This window comes from Lithobates pipiens, unplaced genomic scaffold (genome assembly GCF_037356315.1).
Source record: "Lithobates pipiens isolate NorthernLeopardFrog02 unplaced genomic scaffold, aLitPip1_a1.2 Scaffold_27, whole genome shotgun sequence".
NCBI classification, from domain to species: domain Eukaryota; kingdom Metazoa; phylum Chordata; class Amphibia; order Anura; family Ranidae; genus Lithobates; species Lithobates pipiens.
The window spans coordinates 9,208,350-9,233,289 of NW_027507788.1; the positions used below are offsets into that span (position 1 = coordinate 9,208,350).

A 24,940-nucleotide genomic window follows, 5' to 3' on the forward strand; every position below is an offset into this window, starting at 1 on the left:
GAAGGAGAACGGGGACGGTCAAAGGTGCTTATTATCACACAAGGAGACCTTATTTGGCTGACAATCATGGCGGATACCCAGCACTTTGACCTTGTAAACAGCTGTCAATTAAAATTAGCGGACTATTCATTCAGTTCTTTCTTTGATGGAAAATCAGATTGACAATGGATCATTTAGCAAATTGTTGGAAGATACCTCCAAATAAGATGGACAGATTATGTGAGAAACAAGGAGCATATTTGCCTATTACCAAATTCAACAGGATTAGGTCTCCTTGTGCCACCAAAAAAAAAGGCTTTTGAGTGCCTTAGGTGCTCATTATGCCGCATGGAGACCATATCTGGCTGGGAATGGTGGTGGGTACCCAAAAAGTACGATTACTTGCCCAAAAGTGTGCAAATATCTTCTTGCTTCTCATGTATCTGCCCATTTTATTGTGCCATGTCTTGTAAGATTTTCCAAAATTGTCCAGTGTTCCGAGATCATTCTGGCCTTATATCCTCAAGAGATCTAGGGTTAAAGGACCCTATTCTCACCCCATTGGGGCTTTTCTTGAACTTGGGCAATTGAAAGAATCAAGGGGCAGTCAAAGGTGCTCCTCATGGCACAAGTTGGCCTAATCTTGCCGAGAATGGTGGTGGGTACCTGGCATTCGGATTACTTGCCCGACAGCAGGCAAATATCTGTTCGCTTCTCACATATCTGTCCATCTTGTTGCGCAGAGTATTTCAACATTTTGTAAAATTGTGCAGTGTTCTGAGAAAAATTCAAGCCTTTTTTCTCTGGCGGATCTCAGTTTCTCATGGCAGTGTAGCTTTTCTGCAAGCAAATTGAAATTGGGCGATAACAAGCATCTAAGTCAGTCAAGCATGCTCCTCATGGTACAAGGGGATCTAATCTTGTTGAGATAGGGATGGGTACCCAAGCATTGGTGATTATTTGACCAACAGTGGGCAAACATCTCATGGATTTTCACATATCCGGCCATCTTGTTGTGCACTATCTTCCGGTGTTTTCCAAAATTGTCCAGTGTTCTGAGAAGAAGCCAGGCTCTTATTTCCATCAGTTCTGGGGTTAAGGGCTTCTTTTCCTACAGAACCAATGAAATCCTCAAAGGCCATCCTCAAATCTTCAGAGGCCTCCATTTCTACCTCATGGAGGCTTTTTTTTTTCCAATAATAAGGAAATTGCATGATAATGAGTGCCCAAGGCATTCTCAAGTGCTCTTGGTGGCACAAGTAGACCTAATCTTGCTGAGCATGGTGGTGGGTACCCAGCATTCTGAAAACTTGCCCAACAGTGGTCAAATATCTCCTGGCTTCCCACATATCTGACTATTTTATTGTGCAGTATCTTCCAACATTTTCCAAACTTTTTCCAGTGTTCTGGGAGGAAGCCGGACTCTTATCTCCAGCAGATCTGGGGTTAAGGGCCTGTTTTCCTACAGTATCAACAGATACAATCCATCAAAGGCCATCGTAAATCCTCAGAGGCCTCTTTTCCTACCCCATGGAGGCTTTTTCCAATAATAAGGAAATTGCATGAAAATGAGCGCCCAAGGCAGTCACAAGTCCTCTTGGTGGCACAAGTAGACCTAATCTTGCTGAGCATGGCGGTGGGTACCCAGCATTCTGAAAATTTGCCTAACAGTGGTCAAATATCGCCTGGCTTCCCACATATCTGACTATTTTATTGTGCAGTATCGTCCAACATTTTCCAAACTTTTTCCAGTGTTCTGGGAGGAAACCAGACTTTTATCTCCAGCAGATCTGGAGTTAAGGGCCTGTTTTCCTACAGAACCGACAGATGAAATCCTCAAAGGCCATCCTCAAATCCTCAGAGGCCTCCATTCCTACCCCATGGAGGCTTTTTCCAATAATAAGGAAATTGCATGATAATGAGCGCCCAAGGCAGTCGCAAGTCCTCTTTGTGGCACAAGTAGACATAATCTTGCTGAGCATGGTGGTGGGTACCCAGCATTCTGAATACTTGCCCAACAGTGGTCAAATATCTCCTGGCTTCCCACATATCTGACTATTTTATTGTGCAGTATCTTCCAACATTTTCCAAACTTTTTCCAGTGTTCTGGGAGGAAACCAGACACTTATCTCCAGCAGATCTGGGGTTAAGGGCCTGTTTTCCTATAGACTCAACAGATAAAATCCATCAAAGGCCATCGTAAATCCTCAAAGGCCTCTTTTCCTACCCCATGGAGGTTTTTTTTTTCAATATTAAGAAACTGCTTGATAGTGGGAACCTAAGGCTGTCAAAAGTGTTCTTCATGGCATAAGTGGACCTAATCTAGACCTGAACATGTTGGTGGGTACCCAACACTCTGATGACTTGCCCAAGAGCGGGGCAATATCTGCTTGCTTCTCACATATCTGACAATCTTATTGTGCAGTATCTCCCCCACATTTTCCAAATTGTCCAGTGTTCTGAGAAGAATCCAGGCTCTTATCTCCAGCAGATCTGGGGTTAAGGGCCTCTTTTCTCACCCCATGGGGGCTTTTCTTCTGCAGACTAAGAGATTAGGGGCCTGCACGGCCTCCCTCCCTCCCTCGGTGCTCATTTGCCCCCACCGAGGTTTCACGCTGTCAGTTGACACAAAGGCACAGAAAGCATGAAAAGGGGTAAAGTAGATTAACTCTGCAAAAACAGCTTTTAAAAATCTGTTAAGGCTACTCAGGGGACAGGAAGGGGGCTTAGGAGACAGCCCGGGAACAGAGAGACAAACTGGCACAAAGGGACAAGTCCGCACAAAGGGGGACCCTTTCAATAGATAGATGACTGCGATTGTCTGTTTTCTTAGGGGGGGAGACATTAATCATATGGGGACAAGCAGTTCAGGCAGACGTTGACGTCCTTCCTTTCACTCTTTAAAAGATCTCAGCCAAAAAAAAAAAAAGTTTTCTGCTTCTCGAAATCAGCAGTCGCATATTTTGTTTTGAATAAATCTGGATTTATATAAAACATAATTTTATGTAAAACTTCTCTTATTTTCCTGCCTATAATTTACTATTAAAAGTATTGTGTTATATCTGTTCAATAAGTACCAAAACATACCTGTAAATCTGGCTGCACTCTTATCAGTTACATTGTTCTCAGTTATCTCGGTGGACTTCAGGACTCCCCCTGCTCCATGTGATGGGAAAGAGGAGAGTTGGGGATGTTCTGCAGGGGAGGGGTATATGTTTTGTCTGTAGAGTTCTGCTGCTGAAGATGTACCTCTGTTACGGCTTCACCTCTGGTAGGCGACGTGGGCTCACCTGAGATGTAGGGTCTAATTGGCACCTTGGTCTTCACCAGAGCACCCCACAAGGAGTGATGGGCTGGAAACCCTAGTGGTGGTCTTGGGCTATTTTGCTGCAAGGTGTCACCAGGTCACAGCCCTGAGGATTGCCCCACAAGGGCATAGCAGGAGTAAGGTGGCTACAGTATGTTGCAGATACAGGAGGGACAAGGGTTGAGGCAAGTGGAAGGCAAGAGTGGTCCATGTCAAGGAAGAGGTCGAGGAAGAGGGCAGGCAAGAGTGGTCCATGTCCAGGCAGTGGTTGCGGCAGTCACCAAGCAAGAGTGGTCTGTTTTCAGGCAGTGGTTGAGGCAAGCTGCAGACAAGATTGGTCCCTGTCCAGGCAGGCAGCAGGCAAGAGTGGTCCATGTCCAGGCAGTGGTTGAGGCAGGCTGCAGACAAGATTGGTCCCTGTCCAGGCAGGCAGCAGGCAAGAGTGGTCCATATTCTGACAGGGGTTGAGGCAGGCAGCAGGCAAGAATGGTTTGTGTCCAGGCAGTGGTTGAGGCAGGTGACAGGTGAGAGAGGTCCATGTCAAGGCAAAAGTTGTGGTAGGCACCAGGCAGGAGTGGTCTGTACCCAGAAAAAGGCTGTGGCAGGCAAGAGTGGTCAATGACCAGGCAGAGGTTGGGACAGGTGGCAGAAAAGGGAGGTCCATATCCAGGCAAAGGTCAAGACAAGCAGCAGTCAAGAGTGGTCCATGTCCAGGCAGTGGTTGAGGCAGGCTGCAGACAAGAATGGTCCCTGTCCAGGCAGGCAGCAGGCAAGAGTGGTCGGTGTCCAGGCAGTGGTTGAGGCAGTCACCAAGCAAGAGTGATGCATTATCAGGCAGGCAGCAGGCAAGAGTGCTCTGTGTCCAGGCAGTGGTCAAGGAAGGTGGCAAGCAAAGGAGGCCCATCACGTAAAGTCAGAGGTTGAGGCAAGAGTGGTCTGTATCTTGGCAGAATTCGAGGCATGCAAGAGTGGTCCATGTCCAGGCAGAGGTTGAGACAGGTAGCAGGCAAGAGCGGCCTATGTCCAGGCAAAGATTGAGGCAGGTGGCAGTCAACAGTGGCTCATGTCCAGGCAGAGGGAGAGGAATGTGGCAGGCAAGACTGGTCAATGTCAAGGCAGAGGTTGAGGCAGGCGGCAGGCAAGATTGGTCCATGTCCAGGAAGGCAGCAGGCAAGAGTGGTCCATATTCTGACAGGGGTTGAGGCAGGCAGCAGGCAAGAATGGTTTGTGTCCAGGCAGTGGTTGAGGCAGGTGACAGGTGAGAGAGGTCCATGTCAAGGCAAAAGTTGTGGTAGGCACCAGGCAGGAGTGGTCTGTACCCAGAAAAAGGCTGTGGCAGGCAAGAGTGGTCAATGACCAGGCAGAGGTTGGGACAGGTGGCAGAAAAGGGAGGTCCATATCCAGGCAAAGGTCAAGACAAGCAGCAGTCAAGAGTGGTCCATGTCCAGGCAGTGGTTGAGGCAGGCTGCAGACAAGAATGGTCCCTGTCCAGGCAGGCAGCAGGCAAGAGTGGTCGGTGTCCAGGCAGTGGTTGAGGCAGTCACCAAGCAAGAGTGATGCATTATCAGGCAGGCAGCAGGCAAGAGTGCTCTGTGTCCAGGCAGTGGTCAAGGAAGGTGGCAAGCAAAGGAGGCCCATCACGTAAAGTCAGAGGTTGAGGCAAGAGTGGTCTGTATCTTGGCAGAATTCGAGGCATGCAAGAGTGGTCCATGTCCAGGCAGAGGTTGAGACAGGTAGCAGGCAAGAGCGGCCTATGTCCAGGCAAAGATTGAGGCAGGTGGCAGTCAACAGTGGCTCATGTCCAGGCAGAGGGAGAGGAATGTGGCAGGCAAGACTGGTCAATGTCAAGGCAGAGGTTGAGGCAGGCGGCAGGCAAGATTGGTCCATGTCCAGGAAGGCAGCAGGCAAGAGTGGTCCATATTCTGGCAGGGGTTGAGGCAGGCAGCAGGCAAGAATGGTTTGTGTCCAGGCAGTGGTTGAGGCAGGTGACAGGTGAGAGAGGTCCATGTCAAGGCAAAAGTTGTGGTAGGCACCAGGCAGGAGTGGTCTGTACCCAGAAAAAGGCTGTGGCAGGCAAGAGTGGTCAATGACCAGGCAGAGGTTGGGACAGGTGGCAGAAAAGGGAGATCCATATCCAGGCAAAGGTCAAGACAAGCAGCAGTCAAGAGTGGTCGTCCATGTCCAGGCAGTAGTTGAGGCAGGCTGCAGACAAGAATGGTCCCTGTCCAGGCAGGCAGCAGGCAAGAGTGGTCCATGTCCAGGCAGTGGTTGAGGCAGTCACTAAGCAAGAGTGGTGCATTATCAGGCAGAGGTTGAGGCAGGCAGCAGGCAAGAGTGCTCTGTGTCGAGGCAGTGGTCAAGGAAGGTGGCAAGCAAAGGAGGCCCATCACGTAAAGTCAGAGGTTGAGGCAAGAATGGTCTGTATCTAGGTAGAGGTCGAGGCATTCAAGAGTGGTCCATGTCCAGGCAGAGGGAGAGGAACGTGGTGGGCAAGAGTGGTCAATGTCAAGGAAGAGATTGAGGCAGGCGGCAGGCAGGCACGGGCCTTAGTTGTATTTTAATGCCCAGCTTATGAAATTGGGCGGCGAGTGCAAACAGCCAACCAGCAATCATCTTCTATTAGTCTGACGCCCCAAAAAAGTGCTCTGTACTGTCCCTTTAAATAATACAGATTTTTTTTTTTTGAGATAGAAGATGCAAAAAAAAAAAAATCTCCTGCGTTCCTTGCAATGATCAGACAGCATATGATTAACGAGGAAGAATGAGAGTTTTGAAGCAGCAAAAATCTGTAGCTTTTGGTTGCAGTGTCAGCACGATGGAAACTTTCTGAGCAGAAAATCGTCATAAAGCGGTAAAGTCAGCCGCGCCGGGGCCGGATGCTGGAGGAGGAGCCGTCACACATAGACATAGGGGTGAGCGGGTATTGATGGTGCCCGGCCGCCTATCTCAGCGCCAGCTGATCTAAGATGAGGGCTTGAGACTTCACACAGCTCTCTGCTCCTTCATGAAAGTTAATGAGCTGTGCATCTCCAAAATTCCGGATTAATTGAGTAGAATTACATTTTGACTGAGACTATCAAAAAATATTTCAAAAAAATGCAGAAAATGCTTTAAATCTCAACCCCAGGATAAGCAACCATTGTCTAAATACAAGAGCCGTATATATTCTTACTGGAGTCTTTGGGTCTATTTATAAAAGATATGTTGGCCAAATATTACACACATTCCTGCATGCTGCATGAATTCTGCCTGTAATTTCTCTAGCAGAGTAATTCATTAGCTCCATCTAGTGGGCAAAATGACGTATCGCTTGCATGCAGCACATATTCTGGCTGTAATTTCTCTAATAGAGTAAGCCTTATTATTATTATTATTATTATTATTATTATTATTATTATTATTATTATTCAGTATTTATATAGCGCCAACAGTTTGGGCAGTGCTTATGATTGTTAGTTCCATCTAGTGGCCAGAATGTGGTATGGTTTTCTGTAATGAGAGAATATTCTGAATTTTGCCCACTAGATAGCACTATTTTTGGCTGTAATTTCTCTAATAGAGTAATCCTTAGGTTTGTTGGCTCCACCTAGTGGCAAAAATGCGGTATAGTTTGCATGCTGTACAAATTCAGGCCATCATTTCTGTAATGGAGTCATCCCTATGAGCATAAGCTCCATCTAGTGGGCAAAATGTAGTATAGTTTTCTGAAATACCGCACTGAGAAATTATTCTGTATCTTGGCCACTAGACGGCGCCATTTTTTTGGCTGTAATTTCTCTAATAGAGTAATCCCTATGATTGTTAGTTCCATCTAGTGGCCAGAATGTGGTATGGTTTTCTGTAATGAGAGAATATTCTGAATTTTTCCCACTAGATAGCACTATTTTTGGCTGTAATTTCTCTAATAGAGTAATTATTATTATTATTATTATTATTATTATTCAGGGTTTATATAGCACCAACAGTTTGCGCAGCGCTTTACAATATGAGGGCAGACAGTACACTTACAATACAAATCAATATAGGAGGGACCAGAGGGCCCTGCTCGTTAGAGCTTACAATCTAGAAGGGAGGGTAATCCCTAGGTCTGTTAGCACCACCTAGTGACCATAATGTGGTATAGTTTGCATGCTGTACAAATTTAGGCCATCATTTCTGTAAAAGAGTCAAGCCTATGATAATTAACGCCATCTTGTGGTCAAAAATGTAGTATAGTTTTCTAAAATACTGCACTGAGACAATATTCTGCATTTTGGCCACTAGACAGCTCAATTTTTGGCTGTAATTTCTCTGATAGAGTAATCCCTAGGTTTAATGGCTCCACCTAGTGGTATAGTTTTCATGCTGTACAAATTCAGGCCATCATTTCTGTAATAGAGTAATCCCTATGATTGTTAGCTGTAATTTCTCTAATAGAGTAATCCCTAGGTTTGTTGGCTTAACCTGGTGGCCAAAATGCGGTATAGTTTGCATGCTGTACAAATTCAGGCCATAATTTCTTTAACAGAGTCATCCCTATGATTGTTAGCTCTATCTATTGGCCAAAAATGTAGTATAATTTTCTAAAATACCGCACTGAGAAAATATTCTGTACTTTGGCCACTAGTCTGTGCCATGTTTGGCTGTAATTTCTCTAATAGAGTAATCCTTAGGTTTGTTGGCTCCACCTAATGGCCAAATTGCAGTATAGTTTGCATGCTGTGCAAATTCAGGCCATCATTTCTGTAATAGAGTCATCCCTATAAGCATTAGCTCCATCTAGTGGGCAAAATGTAGTATCGTTTTCTGAAATACCGCACTGAGAAATTATTCTGCATTTTGGACACTAGACAGCGCCATTTTTTTGGCTGTAATTTCCCTAATAGAGTATTTCCTTTGATCGTTGGCTGTGCATTTCTCTAACAGAGTAATCACTAGGTTTGTTAGCTCCACCTAGTTACCAAAATGCACTATAGTTTGCATGCTGTACAAATTTAGGCCATAATTTCTGTAATGGAGTCAACCCTATGATTGTTAGCGCCATCTAGTGGCCAAAAAAAAAGGTAGTACAGTTTTCTAAAATACTGCACTGAGAAAATATTCTGCGTTTGGGCCACTAGACGGCGCCATTTTTTGGCTGTAATATCCTAGTAGTCCCTTGGTTTGTTAGGTCCACCTAGTGACCAAAATGCGGTATAGTTTGCATGCTGTACAAATTTAGGCCATCATTTCTGTAATAGCGTCAACCATATGATCGCTAGCGCCATCTAGTGGCCAAAAATGTAGTATAGTTTTCTAAAATACCGCACTGAGATAATATTCTATATTTTGGCCTCTAGACGGCACCATTTTTTTGGGCTGTAATTTCTCTAATAAAGTAATCCCTAGGTTCGTTAGCTCCACCTAGTGACCAAAATGCGGTATAGTTTGCATGCTGCACACATTTTGCCCATAATTTCTGTAATAGGGTAAAGTAAACCCTATGATCGTTAGCTCCATCTAGTGGCCAAAATGCGGTATAGTTTGCATGCTGCACACATTTTGGCCATAAGTTCTGTAATAGAGTAAAGTTAGCTCCATCTAGTGGCCAAAATGTAGTATAGTTTTCTGAAATGCCCCAGTGAGAAAATATTCTGTATTTGGCCACTAGATGGCGCCAACAATTATAGGGATTACTCTATTAGAGAAATTGCAGCTAAAATTTGATTTGTGCACCAAATATTAGACCCAACCCCCACCCCACACACACACACACACCTTGGTGTGCTCTGTGTATTTCTTCCAGATCTGTGCAGTAAATCCAGTGTGAAAGTTTGCCTCTATGCAGGATCTTCCTGTGAAAAAAAAGACCAGTCACTGCTGCTCTCTTGCTTTGTACAGGGTGACTGGTCTTGTCCCCCCCCCCCTCTTTCCTGTAGTGGGTGGGGCCTGCTGGATCCCTCCCACAGCTCTGCTCTATGTACAGCACAGTGATGATGCGGCTGCTACTTTTACAAGGTAATATCTAGGTTTTGCAAAGGCATTTTTGTGCCCATCAGAGCACCGTACGGTTTGGTGTGGTCCAATTTTACAAAAGGGTTGGGGGGGGGAGGGGGGGGGATTTCTTACCCCACGTTTCTCTTCGTGCTGTCACAAGGAAGTGGCTGCAAAGAGGCTTCAGGGGATCAGCAGCCCATAAGGATTTTATTGGAAAGCTATTTTAAAAGAAATAAACGCAAGGATTTCCAATTCTTGCACAAACGCGGGCCGCGACCGGTTCTCTTTAAGCCGAACCGCTGTTGACCTTCGGTATTAAAAAAAAAAAAAAAAAAAAAAAATCCTCCGATACGCCGAGCGGCGGTGAAGTGTTATCGCCTCAGTTTCAGCAGGTTTGCTAAAGCAGAAAAAAAAAAAGCGGCACAACCTGAGCTTCACGCTCCAGCGAACATTTCATTCGCACGCCGAGCGCGCACCCACACCTACCTTCAGGAACCGGCGATCTGTGAAAAAAAAAAAAAAATTAGGAGCTCCTTAAAATAACTCTTTTGAAACAAATTGGATCCTGTGGGAAATGAGAAAATTGGAAGATTTTTTTTGCTCCCCCCCCCCTCTCTCCCCCTCCCTCGCCTCCACCGGAAAACGCGGCATCTGGGAGAGATTCGCCAGTCCTGCGCACGCCTGTCTGACTCGGGAGATTGAGTAATTACACGGCAAATAGAGACGAGATACGATGCAGCAGGAACCTCCGACAATGACAGCCGGATAACAACGCCGGCCACAGACAGGCGGACGGGAAATATCTGTTTGGAAATCTGGTTTGTCATGTTTTGCCGAGGCTGTCGAGGAAGTCAAAATGATTGCGCGTTACATTGCCCAGAGCCCCGCGCTCCGACAGCTGGAGGGAAGATTCGCCAATATACGTCCCGGACGACATTTATATTACAGGGAAGCCAAAATCATTTCCATTTTATTTGTTATAGGAACAGACCTGCGTAATATATTATATATACACTATAAAAATATATATATACACAATATAATAAATTTGCCAAATATAAATACATATATTACTGTATACAATAAAAGTATATATATAAAAAAAAAAAAAAATATATATATATATATATATATATATACTTTTATTGTATACAGTATATGTATTTATATTTGGCAAATTTATTATATTGTGTATATATATATTTTTATAGTGTATATATAATATATTACGCAGGTCTGTTCCTATAACAAATAAAATGGAAATGATTTTGGCTCCCCTGTAATATATATATATATATATATATATGCAGTATCATTTTATTATTTTCAGTTTGATTATTTGTACTTCTTTTTTTTTCGTATTTGTGCTTGTATTTCTAATATTATAAATATATATAATATATATTGTATATATTAAATGTATATATATATATATATATATATATATATATATATATATATATATATATATATATATATATATATATGTATATGTATGTGTGTGTGTGTGTGTGTATATATATATATATATATATATATATGTATATGTATATATGTGTGTGTGTGTGTGTGTATGTATGTGTATATATATATATATATATTTTTTTTTTAATATACACACATTATATATATATATATATATAAAATTAAAAATATACAATATACATTTAAAACAACACATGTGTGTATATATATATATATATATATATATATATATATATATATATATATATATACATACACGTGTTGTTTTAAATGTATATTGTATATTTTTTATTTATATATATACAATATATATATATATATATGTATGTATATTTAAAAAAATATATATATATATGTAGATGTATATATATACACACACACACACACATATATATATATATATATATATATATATATATATATATATTTAAAATATATATATATATATATATATATATATATATACACACACACACACAGTATCTCACCAAAGTCAGTACACCCCTCACATTTTTGTAAATATTTTCAACAATGCAGACGAGATGAAGGCCGCTATCAAAGCAACCTGGGCTTCCATAACAAAGAGCATGATCCCCTCCCTTCAGAGACTGGGCCGCAGGGCAGTATTCCAACATGATAACCACCCCAAACACACCTCCAAGACCACCACTGCCTTGCTAAAGAGGTTGAGGGTAAAGGTGATGGACTGGCCAAGCATGTCTCCAGACCTGAACCCTATTGATCATCTGTGGGACATCCTGATACGGAAGGTGGAGGAGCGCAAGGTCTCCAACATCCACCAGCTCCGTGATGTCATCATGGGGGAGGGGAAGAGGACTCCAGTGACGACCTGTGAAGCTCTGGTGACCTCCATGCCCAAGAGGGTGAAGGCAGTGCCAGGAAATAATGGTGGCCACACAAAATATGGACACTTTGGGCCCAGTTTGGACATTTTCACTTAGGGGTGTCCTGACTTTTGTTGCCAGCGGTTTAGACATTAATGGCTGTGTGTTGAGTTATTTTGAGGGGACGGCAAATTTACACTGTTCTACAAGCTGTACACTCACTACTTTACATTGTAGACAAGTGTCATTTCTTCAGTGTTGTCACATGAAAAGATAGAAGAAAAGATTTACAAAAATGTGAGGGGTGTACTTACTTTTGTGAGACACTGTATGTATGTGTGTGTGTGTGTATATATATACATACACACACATACATGTTAAGGACGGTGTGTGCATCTCATAAAATTAGAATACCATCAAAAAGTTAATTTATTTCAGGAATTCAATTCAAAAAGTGGAACTCGTTATATCGATGTGTTGCACACAGTGATATTTTTCCAGCATTTCTTTCTTTTAATTTTGATGATTGTGTCTCACAGCGAGCGACACCCCAAAATTCATTATCTCAGAAAATTAGAATATTACATAAGACCAATTAAAAAAAGAGGATTTTTAATCCAGAAATCTTGTCTTAGTGAGAAGTCTGTCCATGTACAGTATAGTGTGCACTCAATACTTGGTCGGGGCTCCTTTTCCATGAATTGCGGCATTAATGCGGCGTGGCACGGAGGAGATCAGCCGGTGGCACTGCTGAGGTGTTATGGAAGCCCAGGTTGCTCTGATAGCGGCCTTCATCTCCTCTGCATTGTTGGGTCTGGTGTCTCTCATCTTCCTCTTGACAACACCCCACAGATTCTCTATGGGATTTAGGTCAGGCGGGTTTGCTGGGCAATCATGCACAGTGATCCCATGATCATGTGACCAGGTATTGGTAGTTTTGGCAGTGTGGGCAGGTGCCAAGTCCTTCTGGAACATGAAATCAGCATCTCAATTAGGGAAGCATGAAGCGCTCTAGAACTTCCCGGTGGAGGGCTGCACTGACTTTGGACTTGATAAAACACAGAGGACCAACACCAGCAGATGACACGGCTCCCCAAATCATCACTGACTGTGGAAGATTTTGTTGGTCCGCTGTGTTAGGTCAAGTCCAAAGCAGGCATGTACTGGCCATCGGGACCACCGGGATTTTCCCGGTGGGCCGATGGCTCAGTGGGCCGGTCAGTCAGGTGCAGTCCTGGAGCCGCTCCTCACTGACAGGAGTGATCGTGATTTCACTCCTGTCACCAAGGAGCAGCTGCCAGCACTTGCTGTAGAGAGGATTAGGCTTTCTGCTCCCTCCAGCCTGCAGGGGGAGATAGACAGCCGGCAGACTTTCCTTCCTCTCTCCCCATCACTTATCACATGACTGGGGAGCGGAACGAGAAGCTGCCTTCAGAACTGTGAGTACACTTGGGAGGGGGAGGAGAGGAGGGACACTCTGATGTAAGGGGGTGCTGATGGGTACAATCTCATGTAAGGGGGTGCTGATGGGGACACTCTGATGTAAGGGGTGCTGATGGGGACACGCTGATGTAAGGGGGCCACTGTTGGGGACACTGATGTAAGGGGGTGCTGATGGGGACACTCTGATGTAAGGGGTGCTGATGGGGACACTCTTCATAGTTTCATAGTTAGTAAGGTTGAATAAAGACACCAGTCCATCCAGTTCAACCTGAGTGAGTGTCTACAATTGCCCCTGTACATTGCACACTCACATCGGTCCCTACCCTCAAAGAGCCCACTCTGATGTAAGGGGTGCTGATGGGGACACGCTGATGTAAGGGGGACACTGTTGGGGACACTCTGATGTAAGGGGGTGCTGATGGGGACACGCTGATGTAAGGGGGACGCTGTTGGGGGACACTCTGATGTGAAGAGGGGTGCTGATGGGGACACGCTGATGTAAGGGGGAGCTAAAGGGGACACTCTGATGTAAGGGGGTGCTGATGGGGACACTCTGATGTAAGGGGGTGCTGATGGGGACACTCTGATGTAAGGGGTGCTGATGGGGACACGCTAATGTAAGGGGTGCTGATGGGGACACACTAATGTAAAGGGGACACTGTTGGGGACACTCTGATGTAAGGGGGTGCTGATGGGGACACTCTGATGTAAGGGGGTGCTGATGGGGACACACTAATGTAAAGGGGACACTGTTGGGGACACTCTGATGTGAAGGGGGGTGCTGATGGGGACACTCTGATGTGAAGGGGGGTGCTGATGGGGACACTCTGATGTGAAGGGGGGTGCTGATGGGGACACTCTGATCTAAGGGGGATGCTGTTGAGGACACTGATTTAAGGGGGATGCTGTTGAGGACACTCAAAATTAAAGTGGGCCGGTCTGGATGAAATCCAGGGCCAAATTTTTGTCCCAGTCCAGCGCTGGTCCAAAGTCAGCGCAGCCCTCTATAAGGTTCTCTTCAACCCTCAGCAGCTGGCAGTTGTCTCCGCGTATTTCCCACCACAGATGTGTGGTGACACCTACATAAGGGAGTGAAGGGAAAAGCGTTCACTGCATTGGGTTATAAATATTAGATATAATGAAGGAGTAAATAGGTGAGACTGAATATTTCTGGCACGAGGCGTCTGGCAGCTGTAGGCCTGGAGGCCATTAACACGATACAGGACTATATCTATATACCATATGGTATACAGGAACAGCCAAGCTGATTGCTGACCTCTGACCCCCTGTAGCCAACGGGCGTGAAACTCAATCACCTCTCTCTTCTGTCTTGCCAGGTTTCGCAGCCCACTTCGCACAGCAGCCGTTGGATCAGGTGGTCATCGCCGGCAAGTCGGTGACTCTTCCCTGCATTGTGGCTGGCTACCGAGGGACGGTGCAGTGGACGATGGATGGTTTGGCGCTGGGAGCGGAGCGAGATCTTCCAGGTAAAAAATGAAAAAAAAAAATGGTAAAATGTTTTTAATCTGTTACTAACTAGTGATGATGGAATAAATGATTTGTGGGAACCCCTCATAATGAGCACAGCTGGTGTACAGACCTGGAAACTCAGCACAGGGATGGTGGGAACCCCTCATAATGGGCACAGCGGGTGTACAGACCTGGAAACTCAGCACAGGGATGGTGGGAACCCCTCATAATGGGCACAGCGGGTGTACAGACCTGGAAACTCAGCACAGGGATGGTGGGAACCCCTCATAATGGGTACAGCGGGTGTACAGACCTGGAAACTCAGCACAGGGATGGTGGGAACCCCTCATAATGGGCACAGCGGTTGTACAGACCTGGAAACTTAGCACAGGGATGGTGGGAACCCCTCATAATGGGTACAGCGGGTTTACAGACCCGGGAACTCAGCACAGGGATGGTGGGAATCCCTCATAATGGGCACAGCCGGTGTACAGACCTGGAAACTTAGCACAGGGATGGTGAGAACCCCTCATAATGGGCACAGCAGGTGTACAGACCTGGAAACTCGGCACAGGGATGGTGGGAACCCATCATAATGGGCACAGCAGATGTACAGACCCGGGAACTCAGCACAGGGATGGTGGGAACCCATCATAATGGGCACAGCAGATGTACAGACCCGGGAACTCAGCACAGGGATGGTGGGAACCCCTCATAATGGGCACAGCGGGTTTACAGACCCGGGAACTCAGCACAGGGATGGTGGGAACCCCTCATAATGGGCACAGCCGGTGTACAGACCTGGAAACTTGGCACAGGGATGGTGGGAACCCCTCATAATGGGTACAGCGGGTGTACAGACCCCAGAACTCAGCACAGGGATGGTGGGAACCCATCATAATGGGCACAGCAGATGTACAGACCCGGGAACTCAGCACAGGGATGGTGGGAACCCATCATAATGGGCACAGCGGGTGTACAGACCTGGAAACTCGGCACAGGGATGGTGGGAACCCCTCATAATGGGCACAGCAGGTGTACAGACCCGGGAAAAATCAGCATAGGGATGGTGGGAACCCCTCATAATGGGCATAGCGGGTGTACAGACCTGGAAACTCAGCACAGGGGTGGTGGGAACCCCTCATAATGGGCATAGCGGGTGTACAGACCTGGGAACTCAGCACAGGGATGGTGGGAAGCCCTCATAATGGGCACAGCAGGTGTACAGACCCAGGAAAACTCAGCACAGGGATGGTGGGAACTCCTCATAATGGGCACAGCGGGTGTACAGACCTGGAAACTCAGCACAGGGATGGTGGGAACCCATCATAATGGGCACAGCAGGTGTACAGACCCGGGAACTCAGCACAGGGATGGTGGGACCCCTCATAATGGGTATAGCGGGGGTACAGACCCGGGAACTCAGCATAGGGATGGTGGGAACCCCTCATAATAGGTACAGTGGGTGTACAGACCCCAGAACTCAGCACAGGGACGGTGGGAAGCCCTCATAATGGGTACAGCGGGTGTACAGACTCGGGAACTTAGCACAGGGATGGTGGGAAGCCCTCATAATGGGCACAGCGGGTGTACAGACCCAGAAACTAATAGGTAGATAAAAGAATCTTTCTGGGTGTCCACCAAACAGTGAGCAATCACTTATTGTGATTAAGCAGTACGAGAAATGATTAATTATCTGATGTTTTGCAGAATGAAAGTATAACCTGATATAATCTACTGCATATTATAATGATCTGACCCTCATACAGGTTGGTCTCGTTACTCCATTGTTGGAGATCCGGGTTCGGGGGAACACAACCTGCACATCGAGAATGTGGAGCTCAGCGATGACGCCATCTATGAATGCCAGGCGACCCAGGCGGCCCTGAGGTCACAGCGAGCGCACCTGTCCGTTCTGGGTGAGTGACAGGGAATGTGGAGGGCACACAGCAACCCCTGTGGAGTTTGGCCCTATTATTCGCCATAATAAATATTCTGCTTATTTTATTTGAGGTTCTGCTGCTCCCAAGGCCCAGTAGTAATGGCAATAGTAGGTAGGGCGGGTTGGTAGTAATGGCAGTAGAAGCAACGGTTTTCCAACAATGATGCTGCGCAAGGCGTTTACTGATTGGATATAAATTAAATGGATACTTTAGGCTGGCCCTGAAAATTTTGGTAAATGAAGATCATATGGAGATTGTCCATCAGATAGCAGTGTATATGGCCCAGAGTATTTTCAGGGTTTGCTAACATCCTATTTTTTCTTTTCAGTTCCTCCAGGAGACCCTTTGATCCGCGGAGCTCCCGTACTCAACGTATTGCTGGACACCCCCTTTAACCTCACCTGTTTGGCTCCCGCTGCAAAACCCGCGGCTGATATAATTTGGTACCATGATGGCAGGCAACTCAACGGAGCAAGTTACTCCAAGGTTGGCCTTCTTCGCACAGCACCTTTCCGACTGTCTACTTTGGTAAAAATTCACACGTGCGTTCAATCAGACTAACTCTTCTTCTCTTCCAGCACTTGCAATCGGACGGCAAGAGCGAGGACGCCATCAGCAGTCTCCTAATTACGCCAAGCTTTGCTGATGCAGGATCCAGCTACATGTGCCACGCCAGGAACTCCGCCATGCCCGAAGGGCGAGAAAGATCGGTGAAGTTGAGCGTGCAATGTGAGTGTCCAACGTTCTGAGTCCGAGTCGAATTGGAAACGGGTCACTTGAACCCTTTTAAGCCCAGGACACGAAATCTCCAAAATTCCTAATTCTTTACTTTTTCTTACTTTTTTTTAGATCCCCCCAAGGTGACGCTTTCCGTGAATCCTCCAACCGTCTCAGAAGGGAGCGCTGTGACTTTCCTGTGCAGTGCCGTGTCAAACCCGGAGGTGACAACCTATAGGTGGGCCAAGGGTGGAGTTCCGATTTCCGTCACAGAAGACCGCTACCATGTGACCGTGGACCACACCTTCTTCACCGCTCCTGTGTCCTGCGAGGTCTCCAACAGCGTTGGAAGCAGCAACGTTAGCACGGCCGTGAATGTTCTATGTAAGTAATAAAAGTGGCATTAGCCGAAGGGTGTCAGGAATTTAGACTGAAATCATTCAAGCTAACCTTCTACCCTTGCCTTTCTGCCAACAGTTGGGCCGCGTCTCCTGACAGAACCGCGTCCGATGGAGGTAGACGTTGGTGGAGACGCATCCTTTTTTTGCGGATGGACTGGAAATCCAACACCAACCCAGTTCTGGAACAAGAAAGGCTCCACGGAGGTGAGATAAATGTTTCTTCCAAAAATTACGTAATTCATTGTCTAACCAAAGTATCCAAAATATAGAATGATTGGGATTGAGTACAAAGTTAGTGTTTGGAATGAGATTAGTGTTGGGATTGAGTGCAGGGTTAGTGTTTGAAATGAGGCTAGTGTTGGCAATCTGTGTAGAGTTAGTGTTTCGAATGTGGTTAGTGTTGGGATTGGGTGTAGAATTTGTTTTTGGAATGAAGTAAATGCTGGGATTGGGTGTGGCTGGTGTTAGGATTAAGGACAGAGTTAGTTTGGAATGAGGTGTTTTCCGGTTGGGTACATAGTTAGTGTTTGGAATGAGATCATTACTGGGATTGGGTGTAGAGTTATTGTTTAGAATGAGGTCAATGTTGGGATTGGGTGTAGAGTTCGTGTTGGGAATAAGGTCAGTGTTGGGATTGGGTGTAGATGTAGTGTTTGGAATTAGGTTAGTGTTGGGTTTGGGTGTAGAGTTAATGTTTGGAATGAGATCAGTGTTGGGATTGGGTGTAGAGTTCATTTTTTAAATGAGGTCAGTGTTGGGATTGGGTGCAGATGTAGTATTTGGAATGAGGTTTGTGTTGGGATTTGGTGTAAAGTTAGTGTTTAGAATGAGGTCAGTGCTGGAATTTGGTGTAAAGTTAGTGTTTGGAATGAGTTTAGTGTTGGGATTGGGTGTAGATGTAGTGTTTGGAATGAGGTTAGTGTTGGGATTGGGTGTAGATGTAGTGTTTGGAATGAGGTTAGTGTTGGGATTGGGTGTAGATGTAATGTTTGGAATGAGGTTAGTGTTGGAATTGGGTGTAGATGTAATGTTTGGAATGAGGTTAGTGTTGGGATTGGGTGTAGATGTAGTGTTTGGAATGAGGTTAGTGTTGGGATTTGGTGTAAAGTTAGTGTTTGGAATGAGGTCAGTGCTGGGATTTGGTGTAAAGTTAGTGTTTGGAATGAGTTTAGTGTTGGGATTGGGTGTAGATGTAGTGTTTGGAATGAGGTTAGTGTTGGGATTGGGTGTAGATGTAATGTTTGGAATGAGGTTAGTGTTGGGATTGGGTGTAGATGTAGTGTTTGGAATGAGGTTAGTGTTGGGATTTGGTGTAAAGTTAGTGTTTGGAATGAGGTCAGTGCTGGGATTGGGTGTAGATGTAGTGTTTGGAATGAGGTTAGTGTTGGGATTGGGTGTAGATGTAGTGTTTGGAATGAGGTTAGTGTTGGGATTTGGTGTAAAGTTAGTGTTTGGAATGAGGTCAGTGCTGGGATTGGGTGTAGATGTAGTGTTTGGAATGAGGTTAGTGTTGGGATTGGGTGTAGATGTAGTGTTTGGAATGAGGTCAGTGTTGGGATTGGGTGTAGATGTAGTGTTTGGAATGAGGTCAGTGTTGGGATTGGGTGTAGATGTAGTGTTTGGAATGAGGTCAGTGTTGGGATTGGGTGTAGATGTAGTGTTTGGAATGAGGTTAGTGTTGGGATTGGGTGTAGATGTAGTGTTTGGAATGAGGTCAGTGTTGGGATTGGGTGTAGATGTAGTGTTTGGAATGAGGTCAGTGTTGGGATTGGGTGTAGATGTAGTGTTTGGAATGAGGTCAGTGTTGGGATTGGGTGTAGATGTAGTGTTTGGAATGAGGTTAGTGTTGGGATTGGGTGTAGAGTTTATTGTTTGGAATGAGGTTAGTGTTGGGATTTGGTGTAGAGTTATGCCGCGCACACACGACCGGACTGTTCAACAGCAAAGGTCCAATGGAACGAATCCGTCGGACAATTCGATCCTGTGTGGGCTCCATCGGACCTTTGCTGTCCAAAAATCTGACAGACTTTAGAAATAGAACATGTTTCAAGATTTTTCGCCGGAACTCCTCCCGGACCCAGTTCCTATCGAGAAATCCGTTCGTCTGTATGCTAATCCGATGGACAAAAACCGACGCTACGGCAGCTATTGGCTACCTGCTATGAACTTCCTTATTCTAGTCCGGTCGTACATCATCACGTTTGAATCCGTCAGAATTTGGTGTGATTGTGTGTAGCCAAGTCCTTTCATTCGGAAAGTCTGTCGGAACTCCGCCAAAAGTCCGTCAGGAAGACGGTCAGACCTAGTCCGTCAAAAAAGTCTGGTCGTGTGTACGCAGAATTCGTGTTTTTTTAATGAGGTTAGTGTTGAGATTGGGTGTAGATATAGTGCTTGGAATGAGGATGGGATTGGTTGTAGATATAGTGCTTGGAATGAGATCAGTGTTGGGATTGGGTGTAGAGTTTTTGTTTGGAATGAGGTCAGTGTTGGGTGTAAAGTTAGTGTTTTGAATGAGGTTAGTGTTGGGATTGGGTAGAGAGTTAGTGCTTGGAATGAGGTTAGTGTTGGGATTGGGTAGAGAGTTAGTGCTTGGAATGAGGTTAGTGTTGGGATTGGGTAGAGAGTTAGTGCTTGGAATGAGGTTAGTGTTGGGATTGGGTAGAGAGTTAGTGCTTGGAATGAGGTTAGTGTTGGGATTGGGTAGAGAGTTAGTGCTTGGAATGAAGTTAGTGTTGGGATTGGGTAGAGAGTTAGTGCTTGGAATGAGGTTAGTGTTGGGATTGGGTAGAGAGTTAGTGCTTGGAATGAAGTTAGTGTTGGGATTGGGTAGAGAGTTAGTGCTTGGAATGAAGTTAGTGTTGGGATTGGGTAGAGAGTTAGTGCTTGGAATGAGGTTAGTGTTGAGATTGGGTAGAGAGTTAGTGCTTGGAATGAGGTTAGTGTTGGGATTGGGTAGAGAGTTAGTGCTTGGAATGAGGTTAGTGTTGGGATTGGGTAGAGAGTTAGTGCTTGGAATGAGGTCAGTGTTGGGATTGGGTGCACAGTTAGTGTTTGGAATAAGGTCAGTTTTGGGATTGTGTACAGACCAACTCTCAAGTTTTGTGCAACGGAAAATCTAATGCAAACTGTCCGATGGAGCCTCCACACGGTCGAAAAAGCTCCCATCGAACATTTTCCGTGTGTACGCGGCATAAGTCTTAAAACTCCTTTCCCACCCTCTCTCAGGTGCTGAGCAATGGCAACACCCTATCGCTGAACAAGGTGACCCGGGAAGATGCCGGAACCTACGTGTGCAAGGCCATCGTCCCGCGTATCGGAACCATGGAGAAAGAAGTGACTCTGACTGTGAGAGGTAAGGAGATCCACCACGCCATGCAAGCTTGTAGGAATGGCGGATGTTTTTTTAAGTCGTCTTTTATTATATATTATTATAATGTTTTATAAACGGTTGGAACAAAAAAGCTCCATACTTCTCTTAGCATGCCATGAACACGCCACGCACTGGGAATGGTTTGAAGACATGTATGACCCTCTAGCCTCTTTTTCTTTCTTTTATGTCTCTTTCTCCACCCACAGACGACAGGCAGGATATTTCTTTTCAGTACACACAGAAAATATGTTGTTTTTTTTTTTTTTTGTTTTTTTTTCTGCATTTGTCCTATTTTTTATTTTTTTTTGTATTGTATATTGAAAAAAACAAAAAAAATGGACGGACATCTCATGGCATTCTAGAGCGCTTAAACGACCTTGCATCTTCTTTGTTGTCAGGGCCACCTGTCATCAGCAGTGGAACAAGCTATGAAAGTGTCCTTGGAGGAAAAGCGCGGCTGGAATGTCTTGTTGAAACCACACCAATACCGGATAGAATTGTAAGTTGCTTAGCTACGGAGGTTTGGCAAATACAAAAGTTCATTAGGGTCACAGATAAAGCCTATCCAAACCCGAAAAAAAATATCTAAATGTAATATATTGCAGCTTACCAGTCCTTATAAACCCCATACACACTATCAGATTATCTGCTGAGTTTTTCCTTCACATTTACCAAAACCATATAATATGAGGACAAACCTTAGGAGTTTCAATGTGTATGCAACCAGGCAGGCCCTTCTACTACATGGATTTTGGTAAATCTGAAGGAAAAACTCAGCAGATAATCTGATAGTGTGTATGGGGCTTTAGATGTGTTGGGTGCATTTGTTTTAATTTTTTGAAGGCTTGTATTACTGGTGATCCTGCCAGTAATACACTTCCTGCCTCAGGGCTCCGTTTACACTTTCTTCAAAATGTGGCATTGTTTTTTTTTTTGTTTTTTTTTAAAGAGCCCTGAATGGCAATCAAAGCTCCTGCCTCTAAATAAAATGGTCGCCTTACAGTCCTGGTTGCACGTTGTGTTTGCTTTGCTTCAAAAATTATCCCCCCCCCCCCATGTCACTTTCTTGGCGCGTCAAAGCGTCTCCATAGAAGTGTAAGCCCTTGTACAAGCGGTCGGACATTCTGCCATCCAAATCCGTTGGATTTTGTCCGATGGATTTTGTCCGACAGGTTGTGTCTGAAACTGTTGCATACACACGGTCGGACCAAGTTGTTGGAAAATCCGATCGTTCAGAACGTGATGACGTTATTTCGTTATGACAGGACTACGTTCAGGCTAGTAGCCAATAGCTTTGATGTAGGAATTTGATCTGAGCATGCGTGACACTTTGTCCGATCGGAATTCTCTACACATGATCGGAGTATGTCCGACCGGACCAGTTTGTCGGAAAATATTTCCAACAAGTTGGAAAATTGGGTCCGACGGAATCAGTCCGATGCATACCACACACAGTCGGATTATCCGACAACACGGTCCGATAGGACACATTCCGACGGATTCTCCGACCGTGTGTACAAGGGCTTAGACAGCGCTCGCTAACAGCACCTTCAGCTTTTGAGGGGCTTTTATTCAGAGTCGGCTTCGCTTTGTTTTTGAGGTATAGCGGGGTATAAGATATCCCAGGATGCACTGGGAAACCAAACAAGCGAACCAGAAATCAGACCAAGACAGAAGTACAGTTTAAATCCCACTTGTTTAATAATAAAAGTAAAAAGAACAAACGTAGTCAAAACAAGTTCAGTAACTGGAAAGGATAGTCAGCCAAGCCAGAAGTCAGGGATCAATGTAGTGGAACAGCAAGCAGGATCTGGAGCCATAAGGGATGTCAGCGAAATAAGTCTTTAAACAGGAACGCAGGAGATAGTTTCTTGTGATGTTGACCAAGGGGAAGGCAGAGCTCCTCTGGACTGGATGGCTTAAGTAGGCAGGACTGACGAGCAGGATATCAACAACAGCTGAGTAATTGCCCGTACACACGAGACGAGCCGACAGACGAGCACGACCGTTCATCTGATCTTTTATTCGATCGGGCATGCACAAAAAATTTTCTCGTACGATTCCAGATCGTACGATTTTCGGTTAGTCAGTATAGTTGTCATCCGAAAATTCAATACAAATACATTACAACACATGACATCACTTCCGTTTTTTTTTCTTCTATCGTACGAGAATTTTTCGGGACATTATTTAGTTATTCAATTTCTACTTGCGACTATTAAGCGGAAACGGTCATACGATCGGTCATACGATATTTGGATCGTGTGTACGGGCCATAACTGTGGCGAGAGATGGGAGCTGGCAATTAGCCGACAGCTGAGTGGCCAGCTCAGAGAAGGAAGGGCTGAGCCCAGCCCTGACGGTCATCAGCAGTCACTTCTGGTTCATGTGTAGATATTCTGGGAGTATATGGTGCAGAAGTCACATCTTGGGTGCAACATGGAGCAACAGGATAGTGAGCGGTGTCCAGACTGAAACGGAGCAACTAACAGACAGAACATATGGTGTGCAACATGGAACAAAATAGCGGAAAGGGGAACTGGACTGGAGAGTGAGGACTGAATGGCAGAGGATCAGCAGAGCTGGGGAACTGGAGGTTACTACTGAGTTGGGGATCATCCAAGCTGGGGGTTATTAATGAGTGGGTGATCAGCAGAGCTGGGGAACTGGAGGTTACTACTGAGTTGGGGATCAGCCAAGCTGGGGGTTATTAATGAGTGGGGGATCAGCAGAGCTGGGGAACAAGAGCAGGACAAACTAGGACATGGTGCACAGCATGGAAGCATAGGTGAGTGGGGACCGGAGAGAAAGGAGGATCAGAAAACCAAAGGATCAGCAGGGCTAGTGTATACTACTGAGTGGGGGGAACCACAGAGCTGGGGGTTAGTACTGAGTGAGGGGGGTTCAGCAGAGCCGGGGATTACTACTGAGCAGGAAATCAGCAGAACTGGAGGTTACTACTGATTTGGGGATCAGCCAAACTGGGGGTTAGTAATGAGTGGGGGATCAGCAGAGCTGGGGGACCAGAGCAGGACAAACTAGGAGGTGTTACACATGGTGCACAGCATGGGAGTGTAGGTGAGTGGGGACCGGAGAGAAAGGAGGATCAGAAAACCAAAGGATCAGCAGGGCTGGGGGTTACTACTGAGTGGTGGAGCCATAGAGCTGGGGTTTAGTACCGAGTGGGGGATCAGCAGAGCTGGGGATTACTACTGAGCAGGGAATCAGCAGAACTGGAGATTACTACTGAGTGGGGGATCAGCCAGGCTGGGGGTTACTACTGAGTGGGGGATTAGCAAAGCTATGAGTTACTATTGAGCAGGGGATCAGTAGAACTTGTGGTAACTATTGAGTGGGTGATCGGCAGAGCTGGAGGTTACTACTGAGTGTGGGGGGGGGGGGGGGGGTCAAAAGAACTGGGAGTTACTACTGAGCAGGGGATCAGTAGAATTGGTGGTAACTATTGAGTGGGGGATCGGCAGAGCTGGAGGTTACTACTGAGTGGGGGAAGGGGGGTCATAAGAGCTGGGAGCTACCACTGAGTGGGGGATCAGCACAGCTGGGGGTTACTACTGAGTGGGGGATCAGCAGAGCTGGGGGTTACTACTGAGCGGGGGATTAGTAGAGCTGGGGGTTACTACTGAGTGGAGGATCAGCAGAGCTGGGAGTTACTACTGAGGGGATCTATTGAATGAGAGAATGGATAAGATGGGGGATCTGCTGAACAAGGGTACTAATAAGCTGGGGATCTGTTGAACAAGAGTACTAATGAGCTGGGGATCTGTTGAACAAGAGTACTAATGAGCTGGGGATCTGTTGAACAAGGGTACTAATGAGCTGGGGATCTGTTGAACAAGGGTACTAATAAGCTGGGGATCTGTTGAACAAGAGTACTAATGAGCTGGGGATCTGTTGAACAAGGGTACTAATAAGCTGGGGATCTGTTGAACAAGAGTACTAATGAGCTGGGGATCTGTTGAACAAGAGTACTAATGAGCTGGGGATCTGTTGAACAAGGGTACTAA

At 45.6% G+C, this 24,940-nt stretch overlaps 1 protein-coding gene across 1 annotated transcript in view; it reads left to right on the forward strand.

Moving 5' to 3' along the window:
- KIRREL2 (kirre like nephrin family adhesion molecule 2) overlaps positions 1–24,940 on the forward strand; it is a 72,376-nt gene that overhangs the window by 30,485 nt on the left and 16,951 nt on the right. The window contains exons 2-9 of the mRNA XM_077456381.1: positions 14,352–14,501; positions 16,254–16,403; positions 16,756–16,913; positions 17,006–17,156; positions 17,277–17,528; positions 17,622–17,749; positions 20,771–20,897; positions 21,314–21,414. Coding sequence (XP_077312507.1) covers positions 14,352–14,501; positions 16,254–16,403; positions 16,756–16,913; positions 17,006–17,156; positions 17,277–17,528; positions 17,622–17,749; positions 20,771–20,897; positions 21,314–21,414 — 1,217 coding nt within the window. The remainder of the gene's footprint in view (positions 1–14,351; positions 14,502–16,253; positions 16,404–16,755; positions 16,914–17,005; positions 17,157–17,276; positions 17,529–17,621; positions 17,750–20,770; positions 20,898–21,313; positions 21,415–24,940) is intronic.